The 19,845-nt window shown below is 41.6% G+C and overlaps 1 protein-coding gene across 10 annotated transcripts in view; it reads right to left on the reverse strand.

Annotated features, from left to right (window-relative positions):
• fam204a (family with sequence similarity 204 member A) overlaps window positions 1–19,845 on the reverse strand; it is a 48,983-nt gene that overhangs the window by 23,256 nt on the left and 5,882 nt on the right. The window contains exons 6-7 of one of the 10 annotated variants that reach the window (XR_008573630.1): window positions 6,514–6,621; window positions 1,760–6,389 (exon numbers count right to left, since the gene is read on the reverse strand). The exons of 6 other annotated variants lie outside the window; for them this stretch is intronic. Coding sequence is in view for 2 of the 4 variants with exons in the window: in XM_054798527.1 (XP_054654502.1) it covers window positions 10,600–10,698 (99 nt within the window). In the remaining 2 variants the exon portion in view is untranslated. 3 more of the 10 variants (XR_008573629.1, XM_054798528.1, XM_054798527.1) reach the window with 3 other exon arrangements.

The raw sequence follows: 19,845 nt of genomic DNA on the forward strand, positions 1-19,845 counted from the left end.
TAGGTTGTCCATAGGTATGAATTTGAGTGTGAATGGTTGTCTGTCTGTGCTCTGCGATTGGTTGGTGACAAGTCCAGGGTGTACCCCACCTCTTGCCCAAGGTCAACTAGTGGGATAGGCTCCAGCATACCTGTGACACTAGAGAGGATAAGCGGCATAGAAGATGGATGGATGGATATACATACCGTAATTTCCGATGTATAAGATGTGGATGTAGGTGTAGGACTGTCACGATAATTAATAAAGCAATTAATCGAACACTACAAAAAACCAGGTCATAACAAGACGCCCTCGATAAATTGACATGTGCATGTATGTGTGTGTTTCATCTTCTCGTCTCTCTGTGCCACACAGGCTGGATGACTCTACATCTGTCTGTGAGCATTGGTTGTTTCGTGGAATGAACAGAGAGAGTGGGCCCTCATCTCATTCAGCCTCTTTGTGGAGGCGGGGCTACTAGTGAGTGGATATAGAGGGTTTGGCAGTGAGAGGCAGCATACGCTAACATGAAGAAGGTGCATAAGCGATGGTTTTTGAGGCGAATGCCACAGCTGACAGCCACAATGTGGGAACATTTCGGTTTTAAACAGAATGAACGCGGCGAGCGCATGAACACAGACGACCGACACGGACAGTTTTCTCAACTGGGACAAAAAAAACTACCGATGTAGGTCCCTCGGGCAGCCGAGCTTTCGTCCTGACAGTAACGCTTACCGAGGCGTTTGGTTGTCAAATTAAAACCAAACAGTGCAAAATGGTGCGCTCTCACAACCAGTGTTGCTGGCTACATTGCAAAAACATACATACAGGCAACTTCTGTGTCAAGCTAATATCTCACACAGGTACACCGTACACTATACTTGAGTACCATCTAGTGGTTCAAATGTGTAGTACACCTCTCATGACCATTATTGAATTTTTTTTTTCCTGATAAAATCGATTATCAACGAGGCACAATTATCGACCAGCAAAATTTGTTATCATGACAAGCCTACGCACCGGTGTTCAACCCGCACCCAGTGGCTGCCGGGGGAGAGGAAGCCAGAGGAGCCTCCCTCTAGGCTCCTCCAAAGTCTTCATTTTGTTTTCCTTCAGCCATTCAGAGGTGGACTTGCTGATGTGTTTTAGATCATTTTTCTGATGCAAAACCCAAGTTCGTTTCAGCTTGAGGTCACGAACAGATGGCCAGACATTCTCCTTCAGGATTTTTTGGTAGACAGAAGAATTCATGGTTCCATTCATCTCAGCAAGTCTTCCAGGTCCTGAAGCAGACCATCACACTACCACCACCATATTTTATTGTTGGTACGATGTTCTTTTTCTGACATGCGGCGTTACTTTTACACCAGATGTAATGGGACACACACCTTCCAAAAAGTTCAACCACGGACTATTTTCCCCAAAGGTCTTGGGGATCATCAAGATGTTTTTTTGTAAAATTGAGACGAGCCTTAACGTTCTTTTTGTTCAGCAGTGGTTTTCGTCTTGGAACTCTGCCATGCAGGCCATTTTTGCCCAGTGTCATGAACTCTGACCTTAACTGAGGCAGGTGAGGTCTGCAGTTCTTTGGAAGTTGTTGTCGGGTCTTTTGTGACCTCTTGGACGAGTAGTCGCTGCGCTCTTGGGGCGATTTTGGTTGGCCGGCCACTCCTGGGAAGGTTTATCACTGTTCGGTGTTTTTGCCATTTGCGAATAATGGCTGCCACTGCGGTTCGCTGGAGTCGCGAAGCTTTAGAAATGGTTTTATAACCTTTTCTAGACTGATAGATCTCAATTAATCTCAGTTATGTTATGTTTTAACAGGTGAGCCAATCGCGTTTTCACACAGGGCCATGTAGGTTTGGATATTTTTCTCCCTTAATAATAAAAAGTTTAAGTTAGAAACTGCATTTTGTGTTCAGTTGTGTTGTCATTGACTATTCAATTTGTTTGGTGATCTGAAACATGGCCGCACGGTGGTCTAGTGGTTAGCACGTTGGCCAATACAGGAACTGTCTGGAGATCGGGAAGACCTGGGCATTTCTGTGTGGAGCTTGCATGTTCTCCCCGTGTGCGCGGGCACTCCGGCTTCCTCCCACATTCCCAAAAAAGGGAATGCAGGTGAGGTTAATTGGCGACTCTAAATTGCCCATAGGTATGAATGTGAGTGTGAATGGTTGTTTGTCTATATGTGCCCTGCGATTGGCTGGCGACCAGTCCAGGGTGTACCCCGCCTGTCGCCCGAAGTCAGCTGGGATAGGCTCCAGCATGCCCCCGCGACCCTAATGAGGATGAAGCGGTATAGAAAATGGATGGATGGATGGATGGATCTGAAACATTTGAGTAACCGGACGATAACACACATACACACGTCGGTTAGACACAGTAATACTCATGATTGGTACAGAACATTTCACAGTGTAAAGCAGAATAGAAACTATCAATAAAACAACATGATGAAAAGTAATCAAAAACACGACAGCAGCAGAACATTTGAATCACACTTTAACCATCTTATTATGAGCCATGATAAGTTGCGTTCAAAGACACCACGTAATTTAAGTTGAAGTCACAAGTTTTGAGTGTAGATGTATTTTCTGGGATTTCCGAGCATACTTAAATGCAGCAAATTGCACTTACATGAGTGAGTGATAAGAATAAAGAAGTTGTTGTGATGTTTGGAGTGTCCATGAATGCCCTTCGCTGGTGACAATGAAGAAGTGTCGGACTAGAGGCGTGTTTGTGATAATATTTTGTGATAATAAAGAGCGTCAGACCATGTGTGATTGTGTGGGGACGCTATTGTCTTCAGTCTGCCGTCATAACAGAGAGGTAAGGCTGGACATGATGCGCATATGTTAATTATGCTCACCTTCTTGATCAAATTGCTGGCAGTTGAACTTTCTTTGGTTCCGTTTTGGGTTATTTTGAAGCAGCTATCAAAAGAAAAGCAGACTTGCTTACGAAAGATGAGCGCAAAAACAAAAGTGTTGCGTTTGTATTTTTGTTGAGTGTAAATTAAAACCCCTGATTATTGGCAAGTAGGACCCATGCAAAACTTGTCTGCAGGGCAGGTAATACAGGTCTGTCATCACTGACAAAGGTTAAAAAAAAAAAAAGAATACAGTCCCATCCCACTTTGCAGTTCAAACGTTGTCGCTCTATCATGTTTTTTTTTTTAATTAATGAATGATCGCTGTTTCGTAGTTGACTGGTCTTTTATGAATCAAAAGTATTGAAAGACATGTTATTATTCTGGTCACTAGGTGTCAGTAATGTTACACTGACGAGACATTACCTTTGATTACATTACCTTAACACTGCATGGAGTCAGCCACGGTATGTCCGACATGACAGAGTGAAAAATAGTTCTCCTGTGGTACGTTTTTGGCTTCTTGCTTTGTCCTTCTTCCCCACTTTCTTTGAAACCCTTTAAAAGAAAACTGCACTTTTTTGGAATTTTGCCCATCATCCACAATCCTTATGCGAGACATGAACACACATGTCTGTCTCTTTTCTGTGCATTCTAAAGATATAACAGGTCAAAAGAGACAGTTCATTACTGAATCTAATAGGACACACCTATGCCTCCTACAAAGACCGCTATTAAAACACCTCCAAAAACCTCCAACAATGTTTTATGGTTTTATACAGGTATACATGCTGTGGCCAAGTATTTTGTCGTATTTTGGTCCTTTTAAGCATTACCATAACTCAATTCCTCTGCGCATTGATTTCACAGAGCAACATAGAAACGAGCGCCTACACCTAGCGTTTTTTACAAACTCAAAAACAAAGACACAGCAGGAGTAGCAGCATCTCCAATACGTAGCATTACTCTTCAGTAGTGGCCTGAGGTGTTGTGGGCGCGTTGTGGCGGCCGAGTGTGTGGTGAAGCTAGTCACTAGCCGGCTAGCAGCTAGCCGGTGTGGTGTGGCAAGGTGTCAATGCGCCAGCAATGTATAGTTTGATCGGCATAACAATGTTAATAATAATAATAACAATGTTGGTGTAACTTGGTTAATATAGACGTCACATTATATGCAAATGGAGCGTTGTTGGCGCTTTTGGAGTTTTTTCAGAAAGCTTTATGGGTGGAAAATGTGTTTCCCCATTACATGCATTCTTAGCGCTGTCCTTTTATCTGTTTTTATACAGTATCTTTAGAACACATTTTTTGACATGAAGTTCTATGACAGCCGCATCTGCAGTGCACTAAATCAACTGTGACTTGCACCCCCCCCCACTTGGTCCCGTGAGTCCAGTTCTGGTCGGATTTTCGTGACGAGGAACATAGTTCCGCTTATTTGAACGTAGTTTCACTGTTGATGTAGTACACTGCTGATGGGGATGTCATCCAACTTCATGTCAAAAAATCCAAACAATCCCTTTAAAGCGGCGGCCGTCTCTTGTGTCCCTGCAGTGATCCCGTAGCCTGCACATAAGAATTGCGCAGTGTGGTGTAAACAAAGAAAAATAGGTTTGTAAAGGTGACTAAAGGGGTATTACTTCATGTCTACAGGGCTCTGATAATGGTCAAAACTATATTTAGAAAGTCATAAACAAGTTTTCTATGATCTGACATTTATTAATATTGAGTCCCACTTTGCAGAAATTCACTTATTGCAGTCGGGTCTAGTACTAATTAACCGCGATAAACGATGGATGATTGTGTATCAAATAATAATACATTACTTATTCCATGATAGCATCTGGCCCTCACACTATCTGCTGAGAAAAATTCTGGGCCTTGAACAAAAATAGTTGATGACAATTTCGGATTTTGGGCGCCCATTATTAAAAATCAAACAGTAAGACTAGACTAGGCATAAGGCACAAGAACACCAGAAGATAAGGATTTTTGTGTTTTTAGAAAGACTTTGTAAATGTATTTTGTAAAGCCAAAAAGCAAATACAGGATTTAAAAAAATGTCGCATTTATCATTGTGAAAGACGCGGATATGGCCTTGACGCGGTCTGTGCTCTAGCAAGTGCTGTTATTTTTCTAACAAGACAATTACTTAATGAGGCGTACTGTACCGTGGTTTATACTGTCTACTTGACTTGTTTTGAAAACAGTAAAATAAAAATTTAAAAAAATAGCATTTTGCAATCATCGTAAGTGCACAAGCAACTTTTCTGTTTGCAATACTGGAGGCTGTCCCTGAAATCAGTCGTGAAGAGAATGACCGTGACAGCAAGAGGAAAACATTCAAATCCCAGGGAAGACACGACTGTATTGTGAAGCAGAATAATCCCAATAACCCCAGTCACACACAAGCACAGGAAACAAAGGGAAAATCCTGCCTCGCCTGTCACTCCTGAGATAGGTTTATTATTCAAGCAGAGGAAAACTTCGATAAACAACTTGGAACAATTTCACCAAACGTTCGGGTAATTCTCTGTAATATTCACAGCACAATTAAAGAGGAAGAAAGTCTTGAGGTAATGAAGAAATGTGCCACCAGTGTGCCACTTGGAAAAAAAAAAAGACCTGCTCGGAAAAAAAATGTTTCAATTATAATTAAGTGGGATAAACTTTATTAGAAAGACTGAAACTAAAATATCTCCTAATGCATGCTGGGATTAAGCAGGTCAGAGCGAGCAGGCAGGAAAAATTAAACTCTAAAGGCTTTTTATCACTATATTTCAGGAACCAAGGGTGTAAAATGTTCTAATTTGGGATACATTAAAAGCCATAAAGGTCTTTCAAAAAGATTAATGGTACTTTGCTTGGATTTAAGATAAGGGCTCCAGCTGGCTGCAAGTGCCGGGCTCTGGCAGGGCCCTCAAGGCATTCATCTTTACAGCCACTAAAAGATTTGTGAAAACGCCTGTATAACCTGAAGCGTACAAACGATGACAGTCCTTTGCCATTTTATAGCTTTTAAAATTCTCGCAATCACGCTTTCTACTCTGGCAGAGCCTGACAACGGGCACCTAAGTCTGCATTTGCAGTAGATTTGCGGGCAGATGATAGCACACCAGGGCTTTTCCTTGCTCTTTGTTGGACTGGTGTCGGTGCTTCTGAGTGGCTGTGATGCACGGTGAGATTATAAACCACACGTTTATTAAATTATTGACAAATCCAACAGCAGCTTGGTGGCTAAGAGGCGTCATTGTTGGGAAATAATAAAATGAAACGGCATGAGGCTAAATGGGTTCACGTAGAGGCACCATTTCTTTCTTCCTACTGAAGGATTACCCACAATCACCTGCTCTCCTGTTGGGGCATTTGAAAGCTTTCCAAACATTCCAAAACCGAAATTAAAACACACTCCCATGTTTGTTAATTCAAAGCTTTACTGTTACTTACAGCAATAAAAGGTATGTAATGTTTTCCTTTTTTTAATGAATTTAGCCGACTGATTGTCTTCGCCGGGGCTCGACATTAATGTCAACCAAGTTACCTAGGAGACAGAAAAGATCAAAGAGACAAAAAAAACCCTCAAATGTCTGATTAATCAAGCCTGCAAACAGCTTATTTCCTTTAGCCTGCATGCAAGTATGAAAATGAGATTCCGAGAGCAGTACATTGTGCAGATTTGTTCATTCTTATCTGAACAAAGCCAGCGGCAGCTTATTTCATGGATCACTGGCACTGTCAGCGCTGTGGCGCCGAGCAGGTGACGGCTCCTCTTTCTGTGGCGAGAACAAAATTAGCAAAAAGTCGGCACAAATTAGCCTCTCATGTTTTCTGTAATATGACATTATTTTTCATTTACTTTTTTTGATCCACTTTTCAGGATTTTCCTCCCTCCCCCTCCCTGTGCATCTTAGTGCCAAATCCTCTCACATCAGAAGCGGGTGCAAAATAAGAATGGAGGTACAGAGCTGGGACAAAGGCAAGAGACAAGAAACCTACTGCAGTTTATGTTTATGTGGTACCTGAGAGGCAGTTCTTCCCACTGCAGCGCATATCAATGTATGATTAAGTGTCCGTCATGATCAGGTTGCTGTCCTATCCATAGTCCTGTTAAAAGTAAGGTTTATTCTGAGGATTAATACTCTGACCTTTGGTAGATTTGAATGATCATTGTGCTCAATGCAAACACTGCAGTGGCTGCAGCTTAAGACCACGAGGAGGGTTAAGTCAATAGCACTGATTTATTCGAGTTTGGGTCTCCATGGAGATTCAAAGGCAGGCCCAAACATGGGACCCCAATGCCATTTAAAAAGAAGAAAAAAAACCAAACGCAAAGCTGCTGCGCATTACACAACTACATTCATAAATGTAGGGCTCCCAAAAACAGTCATAATCAAACTGCTTACAAAATACAATAGCTCAATTAAAGATGAGAAGAATGTGTCTCCATGTGGATAAAGTGTTAAAGCTCCTTTTAACAATATGAAATAAATGATGGCTTTAAGGAAGAAATGGCCTTAAAGCCATTCATAAATTTCCTATCCAGCAAGACTCTTCCAATTAAAATGTGTGAGAGGTGGATTAACAAGGGCTATATGGCTTTGCCTCGCTAAATCACCTCCCCGAGCTGCTCTGCTGCATTTGACGTGTAAACGATTAATGACCAGCCTAATTCCCTTATCACGCTACCTTAATGCCTAAATAATGTGGCCTTAGTCAACCTTGGCAAGAAGGGCTATAGAAGAAAGGCATGAATATCAGATTAGGCAGCCTGTGTGTTATTTCAGCATCATTTCTTAAAACTGAGGCAGAAGGGAAAGAAAGCGCGTTTTGTTGCAGCAACACTGGGAAGGTCAAAGGACCAAGAGATCAATCGACACCACCCATATCGGCCGAGAAAAGAGCATTTCTTTCAGCTAATACATTTAAAAAATCAGCAAGACTGAAAAAAATCAGCTAAAAGAAGAGAGTCCAAGTGAGAGTAAATCATTTAAGTCATCAAATGAACTTTCAGACCACAAAACATGAAAACACCTACACCGATCAATCCGGTGGTTAAGAAAACCCGAGGAGATGGCAACACAATGTTGGTAAAGCAATGAATTATAGAGCTGCAGCAATTAATTGAAGAATTGATGATTAATTGATCCATGAAAGCAGATCTTTGTGTTTTAGGTAAAACAAGATGTTCACACACATCGGCTTTGACTTTAGAAGACAGTGATCGACAGTTTGCTCGGGGTGTGCCGATTACAATGGCCGATAACCGATATATAAAAAGCCTGACCTTGCGATTTGGATTTTGGCTGATACCAATTTTTCCTTCAACGTTCCAATCTTATTTTGTTGAAAAACATTGAACAATACCAATGAAACAATACAAACTTATTGTTTTAACAACAACGGGTTCCACTGCAACGCCATAATTTTCCTCGTAGCTGCTCTTTTCAATGCATGCCTCGCGCTACCTTTACCTTCAGCCTTAGCTTCATTGATAGGCCGATTGGCAATCCACCAAAGTTAAGAAAATCGGGACCACTCCATCAGTGCATGTTTAATCTTTGTCTCTTTTCTGATAAGTTGTGGACCAAACCGCTAAATGTTTGTGTTTGGTTCATATTGATTTGTTCCGTCTAGGGCATAATCAAATGTGCGATTAATCAAAACAACAAGCTTCAGATTAATAAACAAAGAAAATAAATGTTATTTGCATCCCTAATGAATTACAAACCAATTTCACATGAAAACACAATAGAAATAAAATAGAGAAGGCTTTTCCAAATTGAGCATTGAGAAAACCAAAATGTCCTGTCAGCTAATTTATTCTCCAATGTAAAGTAAAATAATGTAACATATTTAACTTCTTGTCAAGCAGGCATATTGGTATTATTCCTATGTGTTTATAATACTGTCTTATGTATTCTAAGAATTTATATTTACTATTTTATTTATTACTGTATAAGTCAATGTTAAAGCAATTCAGGAGAGAAAAGAAATCTAAACCTACATTGCCCTGTGTGAAAAAATGATTGCTCCCACCCATTTCTAAATCTTTGCGACTCCAGCGAACCACAGTGAGAGTCAATATCCACAAACGGCCACAACATGGAACAGTGGTGAACCTTCCCAGGAGTGGCCGGCCAAAAAAAATTACCCCAAGAGCGCAGAGATGACTCATCCAAGATGTCACAAAAGACCCCACAACAACATCCAAAGAACTGCAGGCCTCACTTGCCTCAGTGTTCATGACTTCACTACAAGAAAGACACTGGGTATGGCAGATTTCCAAGACGAAAACCACTGCTGAACAAAAAGAACATTAAGGCTCGTCTCAATTTTACAAAAGACCTTTGGGAAAATACTCTGTGGTCTGACGAGACAAAAGTTGAACTTTTTGGAAGGTGTGTACGCCATTACATCTGGCGTAAAAGTAACGCCGCATTTCAGAAAAGGAACATCATACCAACAGTAAAATATGGTGGTGGGAGTCTGATGCTCTGGGGCTGTTTTGCTGATTCAGGACCTGGAAAACTTGTTGTGATAAATGGAACCATGAATTCTGCTGTCTACCAAAAAAAATCCTGAAGGAGAATGTCTGGCCATCTGTTTGTGACCTCAAGCTCAAACCAACTTGGGTTCTGCAGCAGGACAATGATCTAAAACATACCAGCAAGTCCACCTGTAAATGGCTGACAAAAAAACAAAATGAAGACTTTGGAGTGGCCTAGTCAAAGTCATGACCTCAATCCCATTGAGATGTTGTGGCATGACTTTAAAAAGGTGGTTTATGCTCGAAAACCCTCCAATGTTGTTGAATTACAACAATTCTGCAAAGACGAGTGAGCCAAAATTCCTCCATAGCGCTGTAAGAAACTCCCCTGCGATAAACGAGGGAACACTATATATTATTATATACTAAAAGTGTGCGCGCCATATTTAAGGGGGGTCCCCATCTTTCCTGCCTCCCTGCACCAGCACGCGTACTGTACAGATAGGACTTTGGGGGGCGGTCCATGGTGGGACGTCATGGGGTGTGGGCTGCTTGGCGGCGGATCCTCTGCCTCTGGCATGTCTCAGACTCGGCCGCTCCTCAATTTTAACCACACAGGGTTTGAAGGAGCTGGGCAGGTGAGGGGCCTACCATATCTCAGCTGCTGGCGCCGTGCGGGGGACTGGGCTATGCTGCGAGGTGGGTCGTGGTCTCGCTCGCGGGGGGTCATGGTTCTGAGTGACAAGGGGGCGGGCAACTTGGGGCGAAGTCTATTGGGGGTGCGGTGCTCTGTCAGGCACTTGGGTGTTTGTTTCCGCCTGTCTTTGTGCCTCGTTGGGCTGTTTTCCGCATCCTTACTTTTCCCCTATCTAGCTGCGGGAATGTCGGGGGTGCCGTTCTGGTGGGTGGGTGGTGCGTGGCAAGTCCGGGGATGGTGGGGGTCTTCTGGCTTCCGGGAGCTGGTGAGACCCGGTGGTTGATTGGCTGCTGGACTCACCTTCTCGGCTCTAGTACTCTGCCGGGACTGAGTGCTCGGCTTGCCAACGGTTTCCGGGCATGACGCTGCCTCTCATGGGGGTGAGCTGCCTCGCCGGTGTCGACTGGCGTGGTGTAGTGCATTGCCTTGTGTGTTCCTCTGCTCACTTACTTGTTTGCTGGCTTTCCCCCTCACCTGCTCCTTTGCCTTCTTTGCTGGGGTCATCTTGTTGTTGTGGTGGAGAGAGAGTACTGGCCTGGTGTTGTCATGCTCACTAGTGGCCCGCATTTACTGCAGCTCGGTATCTGGGTTGAATCTGTGGGCTGGGTTTTGAGGAGCCTGTCCCGGTTCTACCTGCCCCCTTGGGGCTGTGTGGAGTGGGACTTGCTGAGTGGTGGAAAGCAGTCCCTTAATTATGAAATAAAGTATAATACAAACTATGTAACAGGAGAGGACAGAAGAGAAGTATTTTAAACATTTCCCTGCAAATCTGTTTAGCATATAAGGGCATCTACATCAACAATACCAATTGCCCTTTTAGCTGGACAGGACAGGTAAAAAAAAAAAGTTGCGTTTTATCTTAACGTGGGTTACAGCCGCAGCTGTAGCTCGTTTTAGAGATTATTGTGCCGGTTGTGAGATCAGTCAAACCCGCAATAAAAGCCTATGGTTCCAGCAATCAACTCTGGTGCTTGTGTGTCTCACCGAACATTCGAGTAACATGACCAGTGTAGAATACTAGATATCAGCCCAACGTCTTTGAATGAGTCTTCTGAATGCCTTATATTTGTATTTTAGTTTGTTAAGTCATTTTTATGCTTGGAAATGCTCAATGTAGCCCAACAATATGTAAAATTTGCTTAAATATACTGTACATATTTTTTTAAACTTATAATAGGACGTATTCAACCACAAAACAGCATGATTTATGAGTTAATAAATTTTATAGAGTGGAACCCCAAAATTCAAAGCGCAAAGTGGCGAGGGATTACTGTAATCTGTGCATTTGAAAATCATGATCTGAAAATCTACACTGTTAAATCGTTAAATAATCATTTTTAAAACGATCACTCAACTGACAACGTAAGCTCTGCCAACACGTCCAGTTTCTTAGTTGGTGTTTTATGCCCATGATGACATCTTTAGTACTAAATTCAGCAATATCGCAATCGCGGGGAAACAAGTCGTAGCACGGAAGCTTGAATAATTGCAATGCATCATTATTTTGGTTACAATGCTGCGTCCCTGTGCACATCCTTGTGGGCAGCCTCCAAAGAGCTTTTGTAATCTTGCCACCACTTTGACAAACACAATTACATGGCAGGCAAAAGAAAAAGAACTCCGGGGAGGACACAGCCGAACAGCAACGTCTCAATTTTCTCTTCAAGTAATCTGATTTGAGATACACGTGACGTTTCATCGTCAGGGAATAGACACAAAAAAAAGTTCACTTGCTTGTGCACAATCCATTATCTTGCCTCTTCTGAGTGGGGTAGGCTTATTAGCAAGCTTTGAACTCACACTTAGAATAATATGCCATCAACAGTTTTATAAGCTAATTAGAGAAAACAGTCTAATTACTGAGTGACTGGCAATAAAATGGCAATCATGAAAAAAGAAACCACGGGTGCTAAGCTTTCACTACCACCAATTAAGGCCTAATTACAAACAAATTATATATGTGTTTTGCTGTGGGCTCCAATTTAAAAATGGCTTTAATTAAAAGAGAAAACATGCTAATTAATTAAACGGCACACACATCTACATTGAAAAGTATGCTTTGTCTATCAAGTAATTAATGAAATACAATAATCCAAATGAGATTCCCAGGCATATGATAAAAGCTTTGTACTCATTTTTGAAATCCATTTCAAAATGAATGGGCGAAAATTTAATGTGAGTCATCCAGAGATACAATAAAAGTTCATTCACTGATAAATTGCTTATGATTATGGGGAAAAAAAGAACAAAGAGGAGAGTTTCACTAAACTCTCTGCATGTTGGCCCGAGGGGGTTTACAGCGAGGACAGTCAGCCTAATTCTCCGATGTGGGGAGGCGAAAGTCAAAATCTGATAAAGCCCACCTTCCATAAACACTGTGCTCATTAATTTTTTGATTACAAACACAGGGAGGGCAGAGTAAAGGTGCTGAGGGGAAAACAATATGAAAATCATGAAACACTTACAGTTATGTTCTCTGTTTGAGCAAAGCTGCCATGTTGCATCTGACTAAATCCAACAGAACCCTTGTTTCGTGGCTGACTAACTTTGCTGACAGAAATCTTAGGACCAGTTGAAAAATTGCTAGAATTTGCATTTTGCATATTTGGATCTTAATGAGGTTCTAAGTAGAGCTACAATATGCAAAAACATGAAGGGAGAGTGAGACAAAAAAAATGTGGAGCTTGTAATTTATAAAAAAAATAATTAAAAAAATGAAATAGGTTGTTTATCACCTGATCAAAAGTTTAAGACCACAGGCTATAAAAGACAAAATCTGCTCAAAATATTCATTTTCTGTCAGGCATTCACACTGTCATGCCCTCCTGATGGCTTTCTCTTTTTGAACGTGGTCGGATTGTCGAGCTGCATAAGCAAGGCCTCTCGCAGCGAGCCGGAGGATCCGATTGGCTGTCCATCAAGACACACGACTGTCTTCGACCCAAATTAAGGCCCCTATTGGTGCAGGGTCGTCAAACGGCGGACGCTTAGGTGCAGATGTTGCAGCGGGCATCCTCAATAGTGAGGGCCCTCGTCTGAGTGGTAACAGCTGGGTTTTTCAACAGGACAACGCTGCAGTTCACAATGCTCGCTTGACCAAGGACTTCTTTAGGGAGAATAGCATCACTCTTATGGACCATCCTGCATGTTCCCCTCATTTAAATCCCATGGAGAACATTTGGGGATGGATGGCAAGAGAGGTTTATAAAAATGGCCATCAGTTCCAGACAGTTGATGCCGTTCATGAAGCCATCTTCACCACTTGGAGCAATGTTCCCACTAGCCTCCTGGAAACACTCGCATCAAGCATGCCCGGACCAATTTTTGAAGTGATGAACAAGAACGGTGGAGCTTCTCATTACTGAGTCCTACTGAGAACATTTTTTGTTGTGGTTTGGAGAGTTTTTTGTTATTTTTTTGAGCAATGGTCTTAAACTTTTGATCAGCTGATAAACAGCCTATTTCAGTTTAATTGTTGTTTTCAACAAATTACTTTTCAACGTGCTTTTTGTCTCACTCCCCCTTCTTGTTTTTGCATATTGTAGCTCTACTTAAAACCTCATTAAGATCCAAATGTGCAAAATGCAAATTCTAGCAATTTTTCAACTGCTCTTAAGATTTTGATCAGGAGTGTATAAACCAAATATTTGGACAAAAATAGGATACTTGCATCTTCCTTCTGCAGCGCAAGTTTTAACATTATTTTTGGCCAAATACCGCAATATAAGAAGCAACTCTGCACTTTCCACTACTTGGCTATACCTTGGCTAAAAGTTTCTGAAAGTAAACAGAAGTGAACAGCTGTGACGGCTGGAAGAATCAATAAGATTTAAAACACTTCTTAATGAACACTAAACCAAAGCAAACGTATTTTAATATAATAAGTAAGTGAAGTAACACAACATAAAGTGACTAGACTTAAAAAAAATTATTACTTGAGCATGCAAGCTACTCTGAGCTTTTACATTGTTGCACAATATACAAAAATACAGTTGCCTTTGTATTGTCTATTTTATGGGCTCTCTGAGGCCATGTAATGTAATTTAAAATGTTATATTCTTTAGCTCCTGGAGTCATGAAATTGACCTAACAGCCCCGATTGTGGGAGCCTGAATAGAGTTTCTGTTTTGAAGTGGTAATGCCATTCTAATAATTGAGATGAGCGCTACGGGGAGACTCTACACTCTAACATGGTGTGACAGTCTTTTGTCAGAAAATAAACCCACTTCCTGCACGTAAAGGACAACCTCGGTTTCAAAAGACCTCACTTGCACTGTTATTTTAAGACAAAACAAGTGAGTAATTATTCATTTTAGGGATGAATAATACACAATAACAAAAGAGTTGATTACTAAAAGAATAGTTCCAAGTCAGGTTTTGACTAGCTTGACTCTTGACTGACACGCCCCGGTTAGCGTGTTCTCCAGTTAACTTCGAAAATGTACGCCAAAATTTTGCCCCGGTTTGCGTACATTTTCCGGTTGCGTACAATTTGGTGAGCGTCTTTTCGAGTTATTAATAGACTGTGTGCACAGCTTGCTAATACAGATATCCCTCCCTACATCGCAGTTTGAATATTGCTCCCTCGCTCTACTGCGTTTTTTCAAAAATGTATTAATTAATAATTGATCGCTGCTTCATGGTTGGCTATGGCCTATTATTACAAAAAAATATACTGAAAGACAAGTCATATGCAGTATTCTGATCACTACCAGGCATCAATGTTACACTGATGATACATTGCCTGCATTAAGTCAGCCATCAAACCTATTCTTAGGTTTAGAATACATAAATTGGAGGCTAACTGGTTGGCTGGGTAAATTGCACATAATTGTTAAAGCGGCAGCCGTCTCTTGTGTCACTCCAGGGATGCCGTAGCCTGCGCACAAGCGGCTCACACTGTGATCTAAAACAAAGCTAGCAGTATTGTCGGAGTGTATGTCTATGTATGCCAGATTAATGTATTCTGGCTGTCCTGGATATCAATTAAGTGACAAACGTCATAGTGAAGATGGATGATAGGCTGATGTCCATCTTTTTTTTTAATGCGATCGGCCCACATTACGTTTGAGATATTTCAACAACAAGGAACTTTCCCAATGTTAACGGTGAGTTATTATGTCTTATTATTGCTTGCCATGTCTACTATATTAAGTAATATGAGTATAAAGGTGACTATAGGAGTGTTATTAAATGTCTACAAGGCTCTAATAATATTAAAAAAATATTTATAGAAGGTCACAAATGGGTTTTCTATGCTCTATGAAAAAACTCCATTTATTAATATTAAGGCTGAATCCCAATTCTACCCCTTACCCCTAAGTTTTGCGCATTCACGAGAATCAAGTGGTATCCCAATTCTCCTTAATCCTAAATTAAAAGTGCTAAGAGGTATGCACCCCTTGAAAACGAGTACGGTAGCCGACCACACTTGAAACAAAGGGGAAGGCGGACTTACAACACCCGCTGAGAAGACGGAAGCGCAGAGACCGAAAGAAACACATAAATGTAAGTAATTACGCATAATTGTTGAGTTTCGCAGTAACGTCACTCATGTTTTATTATATAGTCAATCATTTGCTGCTGCACGTACATATTTGCCATGTTTTGAATTGTTGGTTTTTGCTAGTTATAACTACCCGGCTCACACCAATAACTTCACTGCAATCTACTGCATTTCATAAATGATTAGACAACGACATAGATAGCGATAGCGACACCATCAGCCTGTTAACTGTAAGTTGTATTTTAAAAACACTTGCTAGTGAGGGGAATCTACATTAATGAACTGGCCGAGAAAGTGCCATTTTTGTGTCTGACTAAAGCACTCCCTTTGGCGGCCACGCCGTGTGGCTTCCCCGCTCTATACTCTGGTTCTCCCGAGCATCCGCCTACAATGCACCTCGCCTGCTCATGGCAGGTGGCTCTCCCTGCTCCAGAGTGTACAATGACTGTGTTTTCTAATCTAATCACTCATGTAACACAGCACGTCGTAGTGAAGTCTGTTTGCTGTGAATGATAGCCACCGTAGTCCACCAACAATTGTCATGGTGGGATATGTTTGCTGTATTCAGCATACAGTACAGATGATCAAAAAGTGAGCTAAATAAAAGACGTAAACAACATGGCCATATGTGGACAGCATACCACATTATCAAATAACTTTTGGAATTTAACGTCCCATCTATTTTTTTTTTTTTTTACCATTCCATTCCACTTATCCGGGTCCGGGTTGCGGGGGCAGCAGTCTTAGTAGGGAAGCCCAGACTTCTCTGTCCCCGACCACCTCCTCCAGGTCCACCGGGAGGAAACCAAGGCGTTCCCAGGCCAGCTGTGAGACATAATCCCTCCAGCGTGTCCTAGGTCTTCCCCAGGGCCTTCTCCCGGCTGGGCATGCCCGAAACACCTCACCAGGGAGGCGTCCGGGAGGCATCCGGACTCGATACCCGAGCCACCTCAGCTGGCTCCTCTCGATGTGAAAGAGCAGCAGCTCTACTCTGAGCTCCTCCCGGATGACCGAGCTCCTCACCCTATCTCTTAGGGTGAGTCCCGCTACCCTACGAAGAAAACTCATTTCAGCCACTTGTATCCGCGATCTCGTTCTTTTGGTCACTACCCAAAACTCATGACCATCGGTGAGGGTGGGAACATAGATCGAACGGTAAATTGAGAGCTTTGCCTTCCGGCTCAGCTCTCTCTTCACCATGACGGTCCGGTACAGCGACCGCATTACTGCAGACGCTGCGCTGATCCGCCTATCGACCTCACGCTCCAACCTTCCCTCAGTCGTGAACAAGACGCCGAGATACTTGAACTCCTCCACCTGGGGCAGGACCTCACTCCCAACCCGGAGGGAGCAATCCACACTTTTCCGACCGAGAACCATGGCCTCAGATTTGGAGGTGCTGAGTCTCATCTCAGAAGCTTCACACTCAGATGCAAACCGTCCCAGTAAACGCTGCAGGTCACAGCCCGATGAGGCCATCAGGACCACATCGTCTGCAAATAGCACAGATGAGATCCTAAGGCCCCCGAACTGGACTCCCTCGACACCTTGGCTGCACCTAGAAATTCTGTCCATGAAAATTATGAACAGAATCGGTGACAAAGGGCAGCCTTGGCGGAGGCCAACGTTCACCAGAAACAGGCTTGACTTACTGCTGACTGCTGCTTTTTTTTTTTACCATCACTCTATATTGTTTTTGGCACACTATTACTATATTACTATTAATACTTATTTACAATGAGTTAATAGTTGTAGGCCATCATTCATGCATATGCGTCATTCCTGCTGGAGAGGCTGAGCCAACTGAAGTCAGCCCTCTGCTACACCACACAGCACTCCAGTACTATGCAAAAGCTACAATCGCAGTATGGAAAAGTCAAATATACAACAAAATGCAATTCTAGGCTTGCTTACAAAACAACCTGAGGGGAACATCAATGACAGGAGGAGAGCAAGGCCAAAACAGGGAGGTATTTCAACCTTGAAATGATGCTTGATAAGGTTTATATGTTTGTCTCAAAAATGTTAACACAAAACATGTTTTTATAGCTTACAATCATAATGTTTCATGCATCAAACTATTTAAAGTACATATAAATGAGGAATGAAAGGAATGAATTAACATTTAAGTTTATTTTTACGTTAATTCACGTGAGACAAAAACACAATGCGGCAGCAAGATCAACACAGACACCACTTTTGTGTTTTGCCATGAGGTTTTTTTTTTTTCTAATTTAATAGTATTTCTCACCATCTTTATCAAAATGCTGGTACTTGTAACTTTCTTTGGCTCCATTTTGGCCTATTTTTTCAGCCGTTATCGAAAGAAAAGCAGAAACCTGGGGTGAGAAACAATATTGAATTCAAGAAATAACTCGTGGCAAAATACGAAGGTCTCAATACCACATTGTGTCTTTGGCAAGAATCACGTCTTCAATGAAGGTAAAAGTAACCTTAAACCTTCATTTATCCCTTTTAGTCCACATTTACATGCATTTTGAATTGTTTTCTGCATGTCAAACTACAATTGTAAAACTATAAAAACGTGTTTTGCGTTAACATTTTTGGGTTTATGGAACAGACTATTTGGATTTACATTATTTCTTATAATTGAAAATTGATCTGCGATTGACTGGCGAACAGCCCAGGGCGTACCCCGCCTCTCGCCAGCTGGGATAGCTCCAGCAAACCCGCGACCCGAGTGAGGATAAGCGGCATACATGGATGAATGAAAGATTGATTCGTTTAGAGTAAGTTTAGTTGGAGCTGGACCCTCTGAAGTGGCTTAATGACGCTAACCAAAGTTCCACTGTGTAATAAAATATTATAATAATAATATATAAAAATGCATTATGTCTAGTTTTTATAAACCAAACTAATTATCTTTCATGAAGTTCATAGCACACCTCCCTGCAGGTTAAACGACACTTTGGACATGGAGGCCCTGTAGCTGTGTAGGACTAAAGTGTTATCAACTTCCTGCACTGCCTCATTTAGCTGAAATAGCTGCAAAATCAATCTGTCAAATGCAGGCTTCTGGATGCTATCACATCTCCTGACAGAGCTTTGGGCTACACTATGTGTCAGTCACTCAATGTTATGCTAATTACAGAATTAATTAGACCATGTGAAACTTATAAGTAGTGCGTATGCATTTATTAAAAGATAGTGACCCGGTCTGCTTAATTGGAGGACTTGGACCTTTGAAACTACTGAGCTACATGGACTCATTTGGAAACTAGGAGTTCTTTCACATTTGTCTTCTAAGAAGTAGTGTTTAAAAGGAGGTATTACCATGATGAGAAGAACCTACAGACATCTTTATGAGAGAAGAGCGCCTAACTGCACGGTTTAAAGGAATACATTAGGGAGCTTTGTCTAAGCCATGCAGACATTTATGATCGTTTGGTACCTATGAGGGGAAGTGATTTCTTTACTCCATCTCTGAAAATGTAAAACAGCTCATGTCATCATGCACTAATCAACAGCACTTTCTTTTTTTTTTTTATCACAGGCTTAAAATTAAGAAAAAAAACTGAAGCTATGATATCCCAGATGGGTGACTCAGAATTTTGACATTAAAAAATGATGGATTTGTATTAGGTTATTAAAAGCTATATTTGACCACATGTTCAAACCAAAAAGACAAAAGTGGAGTCAATCCAAACAGTTAAAATGTATAAACAACTAACGCTGACAGCCAGCTTTTTCTCTCAGAATAAACATTGTTGTCAACATGTACCAGCATTTTCTTTACAAAACAATGCCTAAAGGGACAAACAGGCCTCTTTAGTTCTTCACAGCTGTCAGAATGCCTTTGCATATTTTGCTAAGAAAACCTGTTTCTATTGTTTCTGAGAAAAGCCTGCCACAATCACATATTGGTGTTACGACCATAAACAAATTAAACATCCAAGGCATTGCGTACCAAATGAGCCACTCAATTATAACCTTGAAATTGATTCTGGGCACACAGGGGATTATTGATCCTCTAAATATTTGTCACACAGCCCCAGTGAGAAGTCAACAGGACTATAAACAAACATGTTGGTCTTCATGCTATCTGCATAACAGGCTGTGCCATACAAGATATAGCATAATCCTTTACAACTGATTCTTGATTCATTTTTCAAACTTTTTTGGCTTCAAACAACTCTATTCATCCTGTATCCCAGGGTTTCTTGTCTTTTAGTAAAAACTCGACTGTGCTAGTGGAACTCATCTTCAGGAAGTCCCTGGGACTTGGTCAAGTCACTCTTCTGCTGAAAATGAACTTAACACTGCTAAACAAGGAGAGGTGGATGCCA

Source organism: Dunckerocampus dactyliophorus, chromosome 14 (assembly GCF_027744805.1).
Source record: "Dunckerocampus dactyliophorus isolate RoL2022-P2 chromosome 14, RoL_Ddac_1.1, whole genome shotgun sequence".
NCBI classification, from domain to species: domain Eukaryota; kingdom Metazoa; phylum Chordata; class Actinopteri; order Syngnathiformes; family Syngnathidae; genus Dunckerocampus; species Dunckerocampus dactyliophorus.